At 53.2% G+C, this 17,464-nt stretch overlaps 1 protein-coding gene across 1 annotated transcript in view; it reads right to left on the bottom strand.

The window, feature by feature from the left end:
* Positions 1–17,464, bottom strand: part of LOC144937987 (uncharacterized) — an 88,941-nt gene that overhangs the window by 15,662 nt on the left and 55,815 nt on the right. The window contains exons 10-21 of the mRNA XM_078865664.1: positions 15,490–15,603; positions 9,123–9,356; positions 8,483–8,593; positions 8,073–8,265; positions 6,750–6,895; positions 6,053–6,166; positions 4,104–4,223; positions 2,980–3,132; positions 2,608–2,836; positions 2,243–2,444; positions 1,010–1,163; positions 33–217 (exon numbers count right to left, since the gene is read on the bottom strand). Of these exons, the coding sequence (XP_078721790.1) occupies positions 33–217; positions 1,010–1,163; positions 2,243–2,444; positions 2,608–2,836; positions 2,980–3,132; positions 4,104–4,223; positions 6,053–6,166; positions 6,750–6,895; positions 8,073–8,265; positions 8,483–8,593; positions 9,123–9,356; positions 15,490–15,603 (1,955 nt within the window). The remainder of the gene's footprint in view (positions 1–32; positions 218–1,009; positions 1,164–2,242; positions 2,445–2,607; positions 2,837–2,979; positions 3,133–4,103; positions 4,224–6,052; positions 6,167–6,749; positions 6,896–8,072; positions 8,266–8,482; positions 8,594–9,122; positions 9,357–15,489; positions 15,604–17,464) is intronic.

Genomic DNA, 17,464 nt, shown 5'->3' with positions numbered 1-17,464 from the left:
GCTTCTCCTGCGGTTGGGGCCCAACTACAAACCTCGCACTTGTAGCTCCCGAGGAAGTTCCGGCAGGTGGCCCCATTGTGGCAGGGGTTGGAGGTGCACTCGTCCACCTCCTTCTCGCAGTAGCTGCCCTCGAATCCACGCGAGCACTGGCAGTGGTGTGTGTTGCCCGCGTCAATGCAGCGGCCCCCGTGCCGACAGAGGTGACTGACCGACAGGCCTGCAAAACATCCGCCGCATTCACTCATCCTTATTGCTTTTTTTAATATTATTGTTGTTGTTCTGCTCATTTACCCAGGAGAGCCACACAGACTCGCCACAGTAGCGAGATGTTAACTGCCTCGCCTGGTATACAGAAGGTCGTGGTTTCGATCCTGACCCTGATGCCTGCTGTATATTTAGATTTTGCGTGTTCTATCTCCCCGTCATCACGTGGATTTCCTCAAAATTTAGAATCAACATGCATTTAGAGTATTTGGCTGCTAAAATGTCCACGTGATAAGCCACTTCCATTGAGCTTTCATTTGTGATGGCCAGGTCGCTTCTGAAAAGGAGCTACACAGCTCAGTGGGGCCTTACATGGTAAAAAAAATGTTTACATAGTTTAGTTTAGATTATTTTTCAGGAGGATTCCTGCCAAGTTTGTCACAGCCCAGGAGCAATGTTGCTCTGTATAATCCCAATTGAGTAATTTGCAGGGAATCTTTCAGCAATGGGATGTTTGGCTAGCATCTGATACATTGAGTTTTATTAGTTATGGGAGTAAAGCAAAGAACCTGGAAGAAAACCCTTGCAGAACGGTGAGAGAACAGACAAACTCCACACAGAAAGGCACCGGAGTCAGGAATCGAACCCAGACATTCCTGGTGAGGCACAAGAGTGTCACCCACGGGTGCCACCCTGCTGCGTAAATTATATTTCTGTTTGTTGTGTTAAAAGTGAATGTTAACAATTTTCTTCGATTCGACGTGATGCGGCACAGCACTGCTTCTGCTGCTGCTGCAGCTGGTACCTTTGTTTCTGGCGGCCGTATCGCAGCTCATATTGGGGATGTCGCAGTAGAGGCCAGTCCAGCCACTGTGGCAATCGCAGCGGTATGACGTGCGCGACTGCACACAGGACCCGCTGTTCTTGCAGGGTGACGAGGAGCACCAGTCCACGAGCGCCTGTGAGCAGCGGAGCGACAGCCACAAGCACAGCTCCAGCTATTGCCAACAAACCGATCATCATAGTAAGCCTGCACCAACCCACCCAGCCACCCACTAACCCAGCGAAAGAAGTTCAACATACATACATAAAACAAAGAGAAAAATCCCCTGTATAGCCTTAACAGACTGTTGGGGCAAGTGCTGTTAGCGAGCACCTATGAAGGCCGGCACGGCACACGAGGGGGTGGGTGACTAGCACCATGCCCAGCAGCCATTGTCTCTCGAGTGGCGATGTTTACACATCATACCAGATACTCATTTGAGGCTGAGTCAACCTAGAGAAGGCCCAAAACCGGCTCAGATAATCGTCACTGGTGTTGGCCATGAGTGGGAATCGAACTCGGGTCACTGGGTTCGTAGCACAGCGTGCATACCGCTACACTACTGCACCCTAGACATACATACCCACTCAACTCACCCACTCACCACACTGCAGGTCACAACGCTTCCCTTTCCGTTTCTTCCCTTGCACTGTCGCACTTTGAAATTCCCTCCCAACACCGTCTTTACCTCATCCCCCCCCCCCTCCCAAGTTTTTACACTAAAAATAACCTCGCTCAATTCAAGAAATGTGTTAACTCTTGAGGTGATACAACAGTCACAGTGCTGTTTGTTGCCGGTCGCTTGACGTATTGGGCCTTTGGGCCTGGGCTTAATGCTGCGATGACTCTGATAGGACTGTGTATTGGTGTGTTGCTGGCATGTGATGTATATTGGGCTATTTAGGCCTCTGCTCAGCAACTGTATTAAATTATAAATCTCCATGATGAAAGAAGCACCATCCCCAGAGCGCAGGGGGTTACAGGCCTGCCTACACCACCTTTTCCACAGACAACGAAAGCAACAGCGATGTAGACGCAATCCAATGCACGCCGCCATGTTGAGCATTTTATCGGTGCGTTTTAAATTCAAGAAGAGACGGTCTTGCTGTAAATTCAAAACGAGGCCTGCGCGCTCAGGAACCGTGACAGAAATTGAACAGGCGGCGAGGGTGGCGCGATCGAACCACGCAGGCCGCGCCGGCGCACCAACGATACCTGGCAGTTCCCTCCAGTGTACCCGCGCGGGCACGTGCACTTGTAGGTGCCCAGGCCGTCCAGGCAGGTGCCTCCGTGCTGGCAGGGCTGGGACTCGCACTCGTCGATGTCGAACTGGCAGTAGCTTCCCGTGAAGCCGCCGCGGCACAGGCACGTGTACGCGTTGATGCCGTCCACGCACGAGCCGCCGTTCAGGCACGAGCTACGCACAGACACAACGCCGATCACCCTCCCCCTCCAAAGCGCATGCGTACGAGCCAACACGCCGGTGCATCGCACGCCATCACGCTAGTAAGGACTGCTGCACGGCACGAGCGTTACCACTGCACCACACTGTTAGTTAAGAGGGCTGGTGTGCGGTTCACCTGTCGGTGCACTCGGTGATGTCGTGCTCGCAATGGATGCCGTTGAAGCCGGGCCGGCAGCGGCACGTATAACTGTTGACATAGTCGGCACACGAGCCTCCGTTGCGGCAGGGGTTGCTGGCACACTCGTTCACCTCCGTCTCGCAGCGCGACCCACGGAATCCGGGGCGGCACTTGCAGCTGAAGGCGCCGATGCTGTCAGTGCATGAGCCCCCATTCTGGCACGGATCTGCGGGGGACGAGATGGACGTTCACGGCTCCGTCCCCTTCACGGGGCACCGACCAACGCCAGCGGCACTCGAACACTTTGTGTTAAATAAGCGGAATGTTATTATGGCCTCCTTCACGTATCGGTCTACTCGCGCCACTCACTCGGGCTGCAGTCGTCGATGTCCGTCTGGCACGTGGGGCCTGTGTAGCCGGGGCGGCAGGAGCACCGGAATCCACCCTGCGTGTTCATGCAAGCCCCCCCGTGTTGGCACGGCGCGCCGGCGCACTCGTCGATGTCCAGCGAGCAGGTGGCACCTGCACGCGGCCGGTGTCGGAGCCGTCACAAACGTGAGTTTTACTCGGAGCAAAGCGGCCTCCTCCACGTGGGGTCGCTCCTCTCTCGTGCGCAGCGCCAGCTGGCGCGACGCTGGCCTTCACGCTCCGCGTAGCCCGCGAAGCGAGAAGCCCCACAGTGGAAAGACCGAGCTATATGGCGGGCAGCTTGGGGGACTGGCAGAGTTGTGAAAACCCAACCATCATCTCCAGTCTGTGGGTCTCGGTGCGAGTCGGTGCGTCTCTGTGCGAGTGGGTGTAAATTTGTGTCTGCTGTGAGCATTTCTCAAGGGCACGGGTGGTAGAGATCATCGCTGTGCTCTAGATTTACAACCTAGATGCTGGTTAACAGCTTCGTCTCAATGCCCAACCAAGCAGGGAGACGGAGCCATTGTCAGGCATCCCGCGCGGCGTCTGGCAGCGACACGTTCCAAGCTGAACCATCAACAGGGTTGAGCTTTTCTTTCCCCTGCACCTCCGATTAGCACGGTTGGCTACGTACGATGCGAAAGTTCAACACACACACATACACGCTGGCACACGTACATGCTCATACATGTACACACTTGCACACAAAAGTACACGCTTGCACACACACGTACATGCTCGCCCACAAACACAAAACAGGAGGAGCACGCGAGCCTGAGTCTCGCCAAGCGCCCCAGATGGGGTGCTCGCAGAGGTCGACCAGGATCCACGTTTTGAGAACTGCAGGTGGGGTGGGAGTTGTGAAGGTTGTGGAGGTCGTGGTGTCTGTGGAGGTCGTGGAGGTCAAGTAGGTCGTTGTGTCTGTGGTGGTCATGGAGGATGTGGAGGTTATGGAGGATGTGGAGCTGATGGTGTCTGTGGAAATCATGAAGGTCGTGATGTCTGTGGAGGTCATGGAGGATGTGGAGGTTATGGAGGATGTGGAGGTTGTGGTGTCCGTGGGGACCATGGATGGTGCATCTCACCACGCCAGCCCGGGGGACATGCGCAGGAGAAGGAGGACAAGTTCACCGATTCCTTGCAGGTGGCTGTGTTGTGGCACGGCTGGGAGGCGCACGGGGCCATCACCACCTCACAGTTACGGCCTGGGGCACACAGCATCAGCCACATGGTCAACATGGTGCTCGTTCGCCCAGAGCAGCCTCGCCGAGTCTCAAGGCTCCCTTTCACGAGGGTCCTGCCACGTTTTCACAGTAGGGGGGGTGGCAATGTTGCCGCTGTGTGCAAATCCCAGTTGAGTAATTTGCAGTGTAAAATTTTCACTATTGGGATGTTTGGGCCAATGCCGGTTACATGGCGTGGCTTTTATTTTGTTAAGCGATGGCAGGAAACCGCAGAAAATGGGGGAGAACATAAAACTCCACGTAAAAATGAGGCTGAGTCAGGAATGGAACCCAGGTTTTTTTTTCTGCGAAGCACAAGTGTTACCAATGCGCTGTCTCCCTATCGCCTAATAAAAACAAAACAAAGCTAAACACCCCCGTACAGCCTGAACAGACTGTTGGGGAAAATGCTGTTAGCGAGCACGTATGAAGGCTGGCATGGCACATAAGGAGGTGGGTGGCCAACACCACGCCCAGCTGCCTTTTGTCCCCCAGTGGTGTTGTTTACACACCACATCAGGTACTCATTTGAGCTTGAGTCAACCTAGGGGAGGCCCATGACTGGTTCAAATAATCGTCACTACTGTTGGCCGCGAGCGGGAATTGAACTCGGGTGACCGAGTTCATAGCGCAGCGCGCTAAGCACTACACTACCACTCACCTACTGACTGATATATATGTACACACACGTACAATTCAACACACACAAACATCAGCACATGTGTAACATGGCTCACTAACACAAGCGGATGCTGGAATGGCCCTTAATTCACAGCAAAAGTCACGACAAAGTGTTTGTCTCCAGGCGTCTGAGCTACCAAATCATCCTTAGGGTCTGCAGTCAAACAGCCATTAGAGCTCCCTGCTCAGAGCGACAAATACGATCAACAATCTGGTGGACTGCAGGCGGCACAGACACTCACGCTGCGTGACACGACGACACCTGGTTATTTACAGCTATGTTTCCTACAACGTCCAATTAATACTGCGTCAGACGGCAAACCATAACAACATTAGGGGAGTACGCATCTTTGATTACTGACTATTCTGAGTTTTTGTTGACATGACTCGAGCCATTCCGGAGAACAAACATAGCATCCACAACCATGCGAGAATAACCGTTGCCCTGCAGTCAAACCCTGGGTCATGACTGGGAACTCATTCCTAGTGAGCGTGGCTCCATCTCCCTCACTTCCGTGGAGCAGCCAGACCGCAAAGCGAACCCTGCGAGGGAGCACAACAGACGCGAGCGTTGCCCCTGCGAGACACGGGCACCACACCATGGGCATGGTCTCCGAGTCGTCTGGGTGTGAAAACGCCCTCTCATGCACAATTTACTATTATTATCATCGTTATGAAGGATAACAACAATGTTCGTGTGATCCACCAACCCTCGTTGCCGCCAAAAGTGCCATCACTACAATCCAGCTGGGGGAATGTTTTGATAAGGGAATGGCAGCAGCAAAAGCAGGCCGCGCAGTGCACTGTGGGTGCTTGCACGTGATTGGCCGACATCAGGGGATCACAAGCAGCCCCACTCCCCCCCCCCCAGGGAGGGAGACCGTCCCTATTGGAGGCCATGGTTCACGGGAAAACAAACGAGCCGCACACCCCCACCACCGTGACCGGGTTACATCACTGGGTAACATCACCGGGTAACATCACCGGGTAACATCAGCCATTCAGCTCGGGATGGGAACGCGGTTCGAGGATCTGCACATTATAGCCACGGACGAGGCGCTCTCAGCCGACAGGCGGTGGAGGCGCTGGCCCCAGCGGGTCGAGCGGGGGCGGCACGCTTGGTTACTTGCCGGTGAACGGCAGCGTGCAGAGGCATGTGTAGCCGGCCACCCCGTCCACGCACGTGCCCCGGTTCAGGCACGGGTTGGAGACGCACTCGTTCACATTCTTCTGGCAGGTAGGGCCTGCGCACCAGCAAGGGAAGGGGATGGTTTCCGGTGTCAGTTCACGCTCAGGGCGAGTGTTCCCGCACACACGCAGCCACCTGGGGGGGGGCGGGGGGCACTGCTCACGCGAGCAAAGTCCACATTCACAGGCGACTCGGGGGCATCGGCGTGCCCAGGTATGAAGTCTCCACAGAGGGGAAACGGTAGTGAGCATTAGCTTCCGCATGACCAATAGTGGCACTTCCCCAGTGGCACTTCCATGTTCCCATGTCAATCTCTGTTAATACCCTAACAGCACGATTCACTTTTATAATTAGTGTCAATTTAGACGATGACCAGTGACCCTCGAGGAAACAATACACCTCGTTCCCCGCGTCTGTCTAGCTGCAAAAAAAACCCATAAGACTATTTCTCACACAACCCATCGGCCTGCTGGTAAGGCATGACCGTCAGCAGGAAAAAGGGAATTAACGTGCTCACGAATTACCGGGACAGCGCCACGGACGCACGCTCGCGCGTCCACTCGCAAACGCGCCGAAGCCGTGCGATTGCCGGGCAACAATCGCCAAATGCCGAGAGGCGCAGCCCGGCGGGCGCATACCTTTGAAGCCGTCGCGGCACCGGCACGTGTAGCCGTCGAGTTGCTCCTGGCAGGCGCCTCCGTTCTGGCACGGTGACGACTCGCACTCGTCGATGTCCACCTCGCAGAGCGGCCCTGTCCAGCCCGCTTCGCAGGCGCACCGATAGCTGTGGCAAGACACGGAGCATGCTGGCCGTGAGCGACGCCGACAAGGCGCCGCTCCCCTCTCCCCCACCCCAGTCACTGCATCATCGCGCGGCGCTTTTCAAATGTGCTTCTGCGGCCGTCTGAAATGCTCTTCCTTTCTGATATTAGGAAGCCACTGTGAGCTACGAACTTTTAAATCATCATCTAGATTTACGAACTAATTTCTTTAGAACTGCTTGTTGTTGTGTATAGTTTATTGTCCTTCCCCCACACCTCTGACTAGTGCAGTCGGCTACGTACGGTGCAAAAGAAGTTCAACATACGTGCGAACATGTGGTAACGGCTCTTGACTGGAAAATGTCTCCGAGATTGACACATGCGTAGCAAATGCGTAATGCCACGTAAATCCGGACGCAGATCAGCCGATACGTGTTAGAGAATAGGCATGACGTCGCCCGTAGGGGCGTGTCTCATACCATACATGGTCTTGTGGATCCTGAAAGCGAGGTGTCTATTGTATCGATTTTGCTCACAGTCGATCCGACAGCCATGTAAGAGTATTGATTCATCGAGGGTTAATCACTGTATCAATTCATTGACGATTCATGGATAGAGTAATCCCATTGGTAAGTAAGGCATCCCGCGGAATGTGTGTTTATGGCAAACGGTGGTTAATCTTAGGCAAGCTTCAACCGAATGCACTGGCGAGTACATAACTTATTGTATTTTATGTCATTATCATTGAAATGTATAATTCTGTTTGTTAATTGCTTTAATACGTTTATGATGTGTACAGTATCATTATTAAGGCCATTACCAATAACCCAATGAAGCCCTCATATATTGCTCATAGGTAAAAAAATAGCACTGTTGGTAATGCATCTCCATTGGAACCACGTTATAGTAACCTCCTATCGCGCTGTTTCTTATAGCGCTGTCGGTAACGCATCTCCATTGGAATATACAAAGACAACGATCCCCTGTATAGCTTTTATAGACTATTGGGGCAAGTGCGTGGTGCTGGCCACCCACTCCATTGTGTTCCTCCATTGGTGCTCACTACAGCACTTTCCCGAACAGCCTGTGAAAAGCTAGACCGGGGGATCTTTGCGTGTGATGGCCAGTGCGTGGGTGTGCATGCGTGGGTGCGTGGGTGCGTGGGTGCATGGGTGCGTGCGTGCGTGCATGCGAGCGTACGATTCCCCATGGTCGAGGCAGGTTCCATGCAGACAGGGGCTGGCATAGCAGGCATCAGTCTCTGAGTAGCACAGCGGCCCGTGGAACCCCGGCAGGCACACGCACTCAAACGCATTGATGAGGTCCTTGCACGAACCATCGTTGTGGCACGGAGACGACTCGCACTCGTTCAGCTCGACGTCACATTGCAGGCCTGTGGAATGCCACAGCCTTTGTCATGGGCTCACACACGAGCGCGCGTCACAGCCTCGCGAGCGCGCGTCACCCTACTGCCAAAACCTGGCAGGACCCTCATAAAAAATGGTCGTGAGACTCAGCGAGGCTTTCCCTGGGCATACCCAGCATCACGGTGAGGGCAACAGAGAACACGGCGCGCACTCGCACACTGTAACGCCACTTGCCAGGCTTACCAGTGTAGCCAGCGTCGCAGAGGCACCGGTACTCGTTGACGCCATCCACGCACTTCCCACGCTGGCACGGATCTCCTGCGCAGTCGTCAAAGTTCGTCTCACAGTTCACACCTGCCGGGGCAATGGGTGGACAAAAAAATAAAAACCCAACCTGCAACTCGTTTGGAAACTGAGATTCCGTGCCGCGATCTGTTAAACGGGCACACACTATCTCGTGACGGAAAAAATCCAAGATGCGACATCCGTATGAATTACGTTCGTCAATCAACTCGTACGCACTCTGCATGACACCTCAACGTGCGTCTGTTTTAGAGGGAGGATACATTTAGCACATTATCGAGAGTGGACTTTTGTTGTTCTTGTTGTTGCCATTGGTCGAAATGTAGGCAGCAGCAGTGGTGGCGTGACCCAAGTCGGCCTGCAGCAGCCCACGTTCACTGCCGGCAGTACACTTGCTCCGTCGTATAACCGGCCGGTTCCAGGCACTTCGGGTACTGCACAGCTAGTCCGATATACCCCCAGGCTCCCCCCCCATCCACATCACAGCCTACCCAAGTGCAGGGCTAGAGTGGTACTGGTCTGCTAAAACACGTGACGTCGCGAGCCAAGTGATGTGAAGGTGTGAGGAGAGATAGTTTACCTTCAGTGCCCTCGGGGCACTGGCAGTGGTAGCGGTTCACCAGATCCACGCACTTGCCCCCGTTCTGGCAGGGGCTGCTCTGGCATTCATTGAGCTGGGAGTCGCACAGGAAGCCGGTGTAGCCGGGGCTGCACACGCAGTAGAAGCTGGCGATGCCATCCACGCACTTGCCGTGGTGGCACGGGTCAGGCTGGCACTCGTTAACGTTCAGCTCGCATACCAGCCCTGCAAAGCCTGCATCACCCACGAGCACACACACACGGAGTAAACACTGACGGCCGGAGATTCAATCAATGCCCAGCATTGCGCTTTCACTACTACATTTACATTCACTTTGGTGACCGCGGGGTACGGGGCGGTGATGGGGCCCAGCATAGGTAGCTCACTCCTCGCCTGTTGCAGATGTTCACGGTTTGCATTCAGCAGCCGCCCTGGTTATCGCTGCAGGTGTCATGACCACAGAAATACTTCACTCCATCTGTTTCACAGTGGATATTAAAGATCCACGTGCCGAGATGGTAACTCCCCCACCTGGTATGCAGTAGGTCGTGGGTTCAATTCAGACCCTGACGATGCCTGTACATTTTTAAGTTTGCGCATTCTCCCTGGGGTCGTGTGGATTTTTCTCTGGCTTCTCCAGGTTTTCCCTCCAAATATTTAGAAACATGCGTTTACAGCATTTGGTTGCTGTCAATTTCCATATAAGCCACTTCGTTGAGCTTTCATTTGTGGCCAGGTTGCTTCTGAAGATGAGGGGCCTTACCTGCTAAAATAAATAAAAAGGTTTTTTCATTTGATAATTTACAAGAGTAGGACACTGTCCCAGCATCATGGTCCACATCTGCCACAGTTGAAAAATGGGCCCACAAAATTACTCAATCGGAATGATACAAAGCAATCATTGCCCCCCACCTTGCTCCACTGCAAATACTTGGCAGGACCCTCCTGAAAAAATAACCACGAGACTCGTTGAGGATTTCCTGAGTAAAAGTCAACATAAATAATAAGATCTAAAATAATTGTATTTCCTATTTTGCTAAATATCGACGTATTGTGATGGTCATGACTCGTAAATATATACACGTATTTCCTGGAACAATAGTTATTAAACAAAAATAGCTCGATAATGAACAGCATTTACCCCCATTACACTCGCGGGGGTCACATGACCTCATCGATTTCATCAGTGTTCGAAGTCGTAAAGCTGTGACGAGCTGCAGTTGGAAAGCCAGGCGTAGATGGTATCTCAAACTCATTTTCTGATTGGTCGGAAATATTTTGGGCCTAAAGTAGTGTTACCAGAAGCTGTACAGGGTTCCTTGGGTCAATGGCCGGCCTCCACAATGTCGGTTTTCTATGAATAAGTCACGTCCTCGCAAAACAGGAGGCAAACAACCGGGTGTGCAGTGAAACAAACAAGGCATTATTCCCACAAGCGAGATATGCGATTTAATTTCTGCGTAAAAGGATAATCAGCAATGAGGGCAGAGAGAACACCCCATGGCTGAGTTTACACCCAGGACGAGGAGGTATTTTTTTATAGGCCGACAAAACACCGCCAGTGCCGAGTGGTGGTCCAGCACAGTGGTAACATGTTCCTGCTGCTGGACTGTACGGCACAAAGATCCCATGAGGGCCACCGCCACCTTTTCCCACTCTAGACCAAACCAGCATGACACAGCCTTGCTGTTAGCCCAGGTCAATCAACACTGTGCAGTAAACTGTGATACAAGTTCAACACAACACCCGGCACCAGACCTCGGTACAAATCAACTGCTGCCACCTGAACACAAATTCCAATACCTGGACTGTCCGGGTCGAGCCCGGACGGGTTGGGGACCCTCATTTCAAAATAATTACCACAGTGCGCTGCACTGTACAAGCAGGCCTGCAATTACCTTCCACATTCCAGACGATCAAACGGCTGCCTTTCCAATCCCACTATTGACGCTCCACTCCTTGTGTTGAGGCTCACCTTGCCTAACGACTCACCATCTCCCTTGTATGCATCTGTATAGGAACCCCAGTCACTTGCTCACCGGTGGTCAGTCGCCTCCTTATCACTCTTCTATCACTAGGACGACTACCATGGTTACTGCTCCCGTGAACTTCACTCATTGTTTACTCCAGCCATGTCGAGGACTGACTGTTTTGTCTCAACCACACTGTGTTCAACCACCACACTGCAGGTAACCACTCTCCTACTCAGCACACTGCAGGTCACAACAACTCACCCACTCACCACACTGTAGGTCACAACAACTCACCCACTCACCACACTGCAGGTTACAACAACTCACCCACTCACCACGCTGTAGGTCACAACTCACCCACTCAACCACCCACCACTCTGCTTTCATCCCTTTCTGCTCACACTGCTCTCCGTTCCACCCCCTGACTCCTCCTCCCCCCAGCTCTTAACAACGTTGCTCAATTGAAAAAAAAGTGTTCACTCTATATTCTATTACAACTCTGATAGTGCTGTTTGTCACTGGCCGCTTGAAGCTTTGGGCCTTTGTGCTCAGCAACTGGGTTAAGTAACCCCCCATCCCCACCCCAACCCAGTACAGAGCAGGCAGGGGACGGCAACAGCCAGAGCCAAAGCAGAGGCTGTGCCGTCCTGGGAGAGGACTCCAGGATCCGTGTGTGGACGCTCCACGTCTGGGTTTTGCGGCGGCGCACCACGCCAAATCTGCACTTGCGTGTGAGTGAGAGCTTCACGGATGGTTAATCCGCACCACAGATTAGCAGCACCGGGACACACGGGGGAAGGAGGGGGGGGTCCACTGCAACTAATCAGGTATCCGGACTGATCCGCATAGTAAAGCCTTGGATAGATAAGTAGCGAGAAGGGAGGAGGAGATGCAAATAGAGAGGAAGAGAGATGTGGTGAGATTACAAACGATAGACAGAGGCACGCAGGGGGCAGTGAGACACGAGACGTGTCAGAGAGAGACACGTAGGCGAAGGTGAATATAGACACCGTCAACTGAGACGCAAGAGATGATAGGAGAGATGCGTCCATATGAGAGAAAGGAGACGTGACAGGGGAGAGGAGTATTCAGGGGAGATACGAGGCAGAGAATGGGGAGACATATCGCTGTGAAACGCAACGATGGGAGAGGGGCGTGTTCGGATGAGAGAGAAAGCGGAGATGATATGAACAACGCATTCCGATGCGAGCGAAGGGACAGGGAGAGACGTAGTCAAGCAGGGATAGAAAAGACAGACGCATTCATGCGCCGGTAGAGACGGCAACCCGAGACGCGTGGAGATGAGAGCTCGCGAGCGCTGCACCCCGCCCATCGCCCGCTCCTCCGCCCGCTCCTCCATGCCGCACGGCCACAGCAGCTGCCGCGACACCACGCAAGTTAATTCAATTGCTTCAAGCGGTAGCAAACAATAATTACGTTGCCACGTTCAACGAGAGCACAGAAATAAAGCAGGGGCCCAGTTCACTGGGCGACCGGACCCAAATGGGTAAACGCGAGCCTCAAGCAACCCCCCTGTGCTGTGGTTCATAGCTTTATACAGCCCTGAATGTCACCACGTTTCACAGCGGGGGGAAAAACGCACCATGGGGGGGCCGGAGAACCAAATAACAAACTCAGCGCCTGGCCGGGGGGGTGGCTCACAGGAGTCGGTAGAGACGTGAAGTGCAGCTCTCAGGATGGGCCCCAGTGGCAGAAGTGACTCAGTGAGATGTCCCACCAGAGCCAGGGGAGGAGAGACGGATGCTCCCGTGAGCCTGGACAGCCCCCCCCCCCCTTGCGCAGCGACGTCGTGGGGCCCAAACGCAGCTCAGCTACCCCAAAAATCCCAAACTATAATTTCACTGAATGAATGTAAATAAATAAAAACTCCAGCCGCCTCTGCTGTTTCCCATTTCTAATGTTGTGTGTTTTGCAAAGCAACGGCATGGAACGCAACTCGTCACACTGCGGAAACTTAATAACAATAATGATAATAAAACAACACAACTTTCCAGAACCAATTAAACGCTTGTTAAGAATTAGTAAATATTTAAATGCCACTCTAACTTGTCACTGTCTGGGTATTTGTGGTGAGCGACAGGTGAGGGACAGGTGAGTGAACCGACAGGTGAGGAGGGATAGGTGAGGAGCTACAGGTAAGCGAGCGACAGGCAAGCAGCGACACGGTGAGGAGCGACAGATGAGGAGAGAAAGTGACGGGCGTGCGGACTCTGCCGGCATGCTGCCATCGAGTGCTGCAGGGACCCGGGGGCTCGAGCTGGCGGCGGCATCCACGCAGCCGCCCCTCGCAGCGTCAATGGCGGCGTGCCCCCGGGGGGATCCCAATGCCTCCATGGCAAGGCCGCAAGTGGCACGTGGCACGGCACAGTGGACTCTAACGCTCTGACAGGCAGACCCACGCGGCCAGGCGACGCGCGGAGCCGAGTTGGCGCGCGCCAACTCGAGAGCGTGGCATCACGGCGGCCCCAGGTGTGTGCGTTGGTGGGGGGCATCTGTGATGCACCACCTCTCAGACAGAGGCACTGAAAAGGCTGCATCACTTTGTAAGCAAAGTCCAAATAAGCTGCTCCGCAGAGGCCAAAACGAATGGGGAGGAACTGCAAGAGACGATGTGGATTTGAAGCGTGCTGGCCTAAAGTAGTGTTACCAGAAGCTGTACAGTAGAAGAGACAGGCTTAAACGGGGGAGGAGTGGGTTGAGTGGGGAATAAGAGTGGGGAGGGGAAGGGGGGAGGTGGGGAGGCAGTCGGGACTCCTTCAGCAGGAGTTGAGACGTCTGGGTGTGTTTCGAAATCTCCGAAGCAAGAATACCAACACAAAGCACAGGCGCAGCCCTGCAATCGCTCGCTCATGCCACTGTTTAGGGGGAGGGCTCTAGAGATCTCCTCGACGAGGGGTATTTGGCCTACTCTTCAATGCTACCTACAGATTTGACTGCGATGGACCCAGTTACACCGCTGGGCGGACAGAGGCGGCGGTCACAGGGGGAAGTGATTTAAGGAACTCGCCCCATTGTTTTAACTGCCACGCCTGGAGATAGAACCGGTGACCTCTGAATTTTCAGCGCGCGAACAATCAAACTGTGGAAGCAGCCTCCCCTCTATCGTAGCTCAGAGATAACTTTATTTCAATACCACGCGGGCGCAAGCATTCACTGAACGCGACTTAATACTGAAACCTGCAGTAAACGCGACCATCGGCCCAGGCTAGGGGGCTCCGCCCTCTAACACTTGCAGACGCTCGCCGACGCGGGCAGGCAGCGAGATTCGCTCGCCTGCCTGCACGGGCCCGGAAGGCCAACACCGCAACCTGGACGGCCGGCGGGGCAGCCTAGGCACGCCATGCCTCCAGCTGCAACTTTCCCGCCATTTCCGTGAGAACGAGCCGCTTCTGTGCAGCGGCTTCCAGGCGGGCGCTCATTATAATTTCTATTCACGCGGGTCGCCCAACCCCCCCCCCCCCCAACTCATTAGAATTTCTATCACGCTGCTGCCCCCTTCTCAGCCCCCGGGGCCCCGCCGCTCATTATAATTCTCGGCAATTCTTCCCAGGAGCCGGTTGACCTGGTACCAACAAAGGCCGGGTGAAAGGTGAGAGCCCTCCGAGGCTATAATAAAGGAGTTCTGTTATTTCTTCTCCGGCGAGGATTTCGCGAGCGAGCGTCCTCCCCGGGGCCAATCGGGAGTCGCCGTCGTGAAATGTCGGCTCACACTCGCAACTCGAAGCCGCACGAGCGCTGCAACGTCACGCGCCAGGCACAACCTTGATCATCGCTAAACAAGTCACCACACGTTTTACACCATTACCAAACTTTTCAAAGATCGGACTTTAAATTGTGCTTCTATCGCCGCTGCCACGGCAAACTGTTCCTGTGAACTTCGCTCCAAAAGCAGAGAAGGGGCGTAGGGCATCGCGGTGGTGAGATGTTAACTACCTGGCCTGGTATGCAGGAGGCCGTGGGTTCGATCCTGACCCCTGACGCCTCCTGCATATTTGGAGTTTGTGCGTCTTTCTCCCCGTGGTTACGCGGATTTTTCTCCGGGTCCTCCGGTTTTCTCCTCCACATTATAATATACATTTAGAGTATTTGGCTGCTATAAATGTACACATAAGCCACTTTGGTCGACTATCATTTGTGGCCAGGTCGGTTCTGAAAAAGAGCTATAATATCGCTCCGTGGGCCTTATCTGGTAAAATAAAAACATATTTTTTAATAGTTATATCGGTTCTCATAATCGGAATATTTCAGAATCAGCATCTGTATTTAGAGTGGATGAGTCCGCTGAGCTGTGAAGTTATTTTTCCACAGAAGTTCTCACCGCTACGCTGGGGCCTGTGGGGCCCGGTAGTGCGGAGGGTGCCATTTCACAATACCTTCTGTGCACTCGCACGAGTAGGCGTTGGGCTGGTCCATGCACTTGGCCCCGTTGAGACATGGCGTGCTGGCGCACTCGTCCATGTCGATCTGACACATGGGCCCCGTGAAGCCTGGCGGGGGCGAAACGCGCGGGGGGTCAGTGTCAGACACGGCGCCAGGACGAGCAGTACAAGACAGCAAGAGTTGTGTTGCACGCAATAAATCAGCAGATAAAACAATATTCCTCCTCCATCGCACATCTATTCCTCCACGTAATAAAATAAATGTACGCATGCCATCGGCAAGACAGCCCTCCGGACAGGATTTGATATGCAGTGTCTCATCAGCAGATCATGTCCAGAGTTTGCTCATGTTGAACCAATTCTGATGGAATGACACATTCCCAGTAGGCTGGCCGCATGGCTGATGAAATGTGTAAAAACATAATTTAGTATTTTATGTGTGAAGGGACAGACATGGGAGGGGAGCGTGTTAATTTTGTTACTTGTATTTTCTACCGTGACTCACAGGATTGTTACAGTGAATTGCATATCAGGGGGATATGTACATTCATTTCTCCACACACACACAGGAGGCTGTGCTGCACCGTAGGGCGAGCAGACGCTGACATCACCCACGAGAGCAAGAGACAGCCCTGGCATGGACCCCCAGCCAGCACTTGCAGGAGGTACTACTATGGGCATGTCAGTCGCAGACGAGGCCACCATGCTCCCCTTGGTCAACAAAGAGAGTCCGGATCTTAGCGTAAATCGTGTAATTATATATTTATTACCGTTTCGCTTATTTGCCCGGGGAAAGCCTCAGGATTCTTTTTCAGGAGGGTCTTGTCAAGCTTTTTTGCAATGGGGGGCGATGTTGCTGCTGCCGTGTGTGATCCCGATTGAGGGATTTGCAGGAAATATTTAAGCACCGTGGATGTTTGGCCAATGAGAGTTACACCGGCCAATCTTCACTCTCACAATTGGCAGGGAAGAGCAGATTGGCCAGGAGGGTTGTTTACTGCTAAATGCTGGGTGCCGACACGCCGCTCTCACGAGTTAAAGCGCAAAAGCCTGAAGCACTGAGCCAGTGTGAGCACGACACCAACAAGGCACGTCATGCCAGGAAAGACAAGGTCCACTTGGCATCCCGCACCCCCCCCCCCGACAAGTCCAAGCGCCGGCACAGCCCCCTTCGTCACTCATTCTGAAACCAATGCGACATCAGGAAGATACCAGCGTGGTACCAACATGGTACTAACGTGGTAATAACTTAGTATTAATGTGGCACCAGTGTGATTCCAACATGGTACCAATGTGGTTCCAAACCTGATACCAACTTGTTACTAACGTAGTCCCAATGTGGAACCAATGTCACTCTCAAATGGAACTCCACATGGACCGAGAAACGAGAGCGGAGAAAACTGAAGTGCAGAAGTGAAACTGCGAGGACAACGTTGAGAAAAATAAACATCACTGCACATCAGTTTCGAATTGGTGTGCGTCTCCCGACTTATGCTGATGATAATGAAACTGCACAAGTCACTGCTTATTAAATCCCTCCACTGCGGTGTCATATTTTGTTCCCATTTTGCTTGGCAGCCAAGATGATGGTATAGCCACAGCCGATGCCGACCACGGAGTAAAGCCCCCAGGAAGGCAATGGGGCAACCAGCTGAGACGAGCTGCGCTAATGCATCACTACAACACACACAGGATATTCAATTACTGCCGGTACAATCTTAAACAGCACAAGCCAGAATAATCCTGCCGTCAAACTGGTTCAAACTACCTTCCAGCCCATAAACGAAATTACTCCAACATCTACAAAGAGCTTACGCAACAGCCAAAGCCACACTAATTCAATCTGGTGAAGGCGAAAATGTCTCCGGGTTAAAATCGAATCCAAAAAAATGCGAACAACAAATGACACGCTTTAAAAACCAAATCGGAGTGATCCGCGGCGTTTATGTTCCCTTCGCCGTGGAGCGTT

Source organism: Lampetra fluviatilis, chromosome 20 (assembly GCF_964198595.1).
Source record: "Lampetra fluviatilis chromosome 20, kcLamFluv1.1, whole genome shotgun sequence".
Taxonomy (NCBI): domain Eukaryota; kingdom Metazoa; phylum Chordata; class Hyperoartia; order Petromyzontiformes; family Petromyzontidae; genus Lampetra; species Lampetra fluviatilis.
This window is presented reverse-complemented; position numbering and strand designations above follow the sequence as displayed.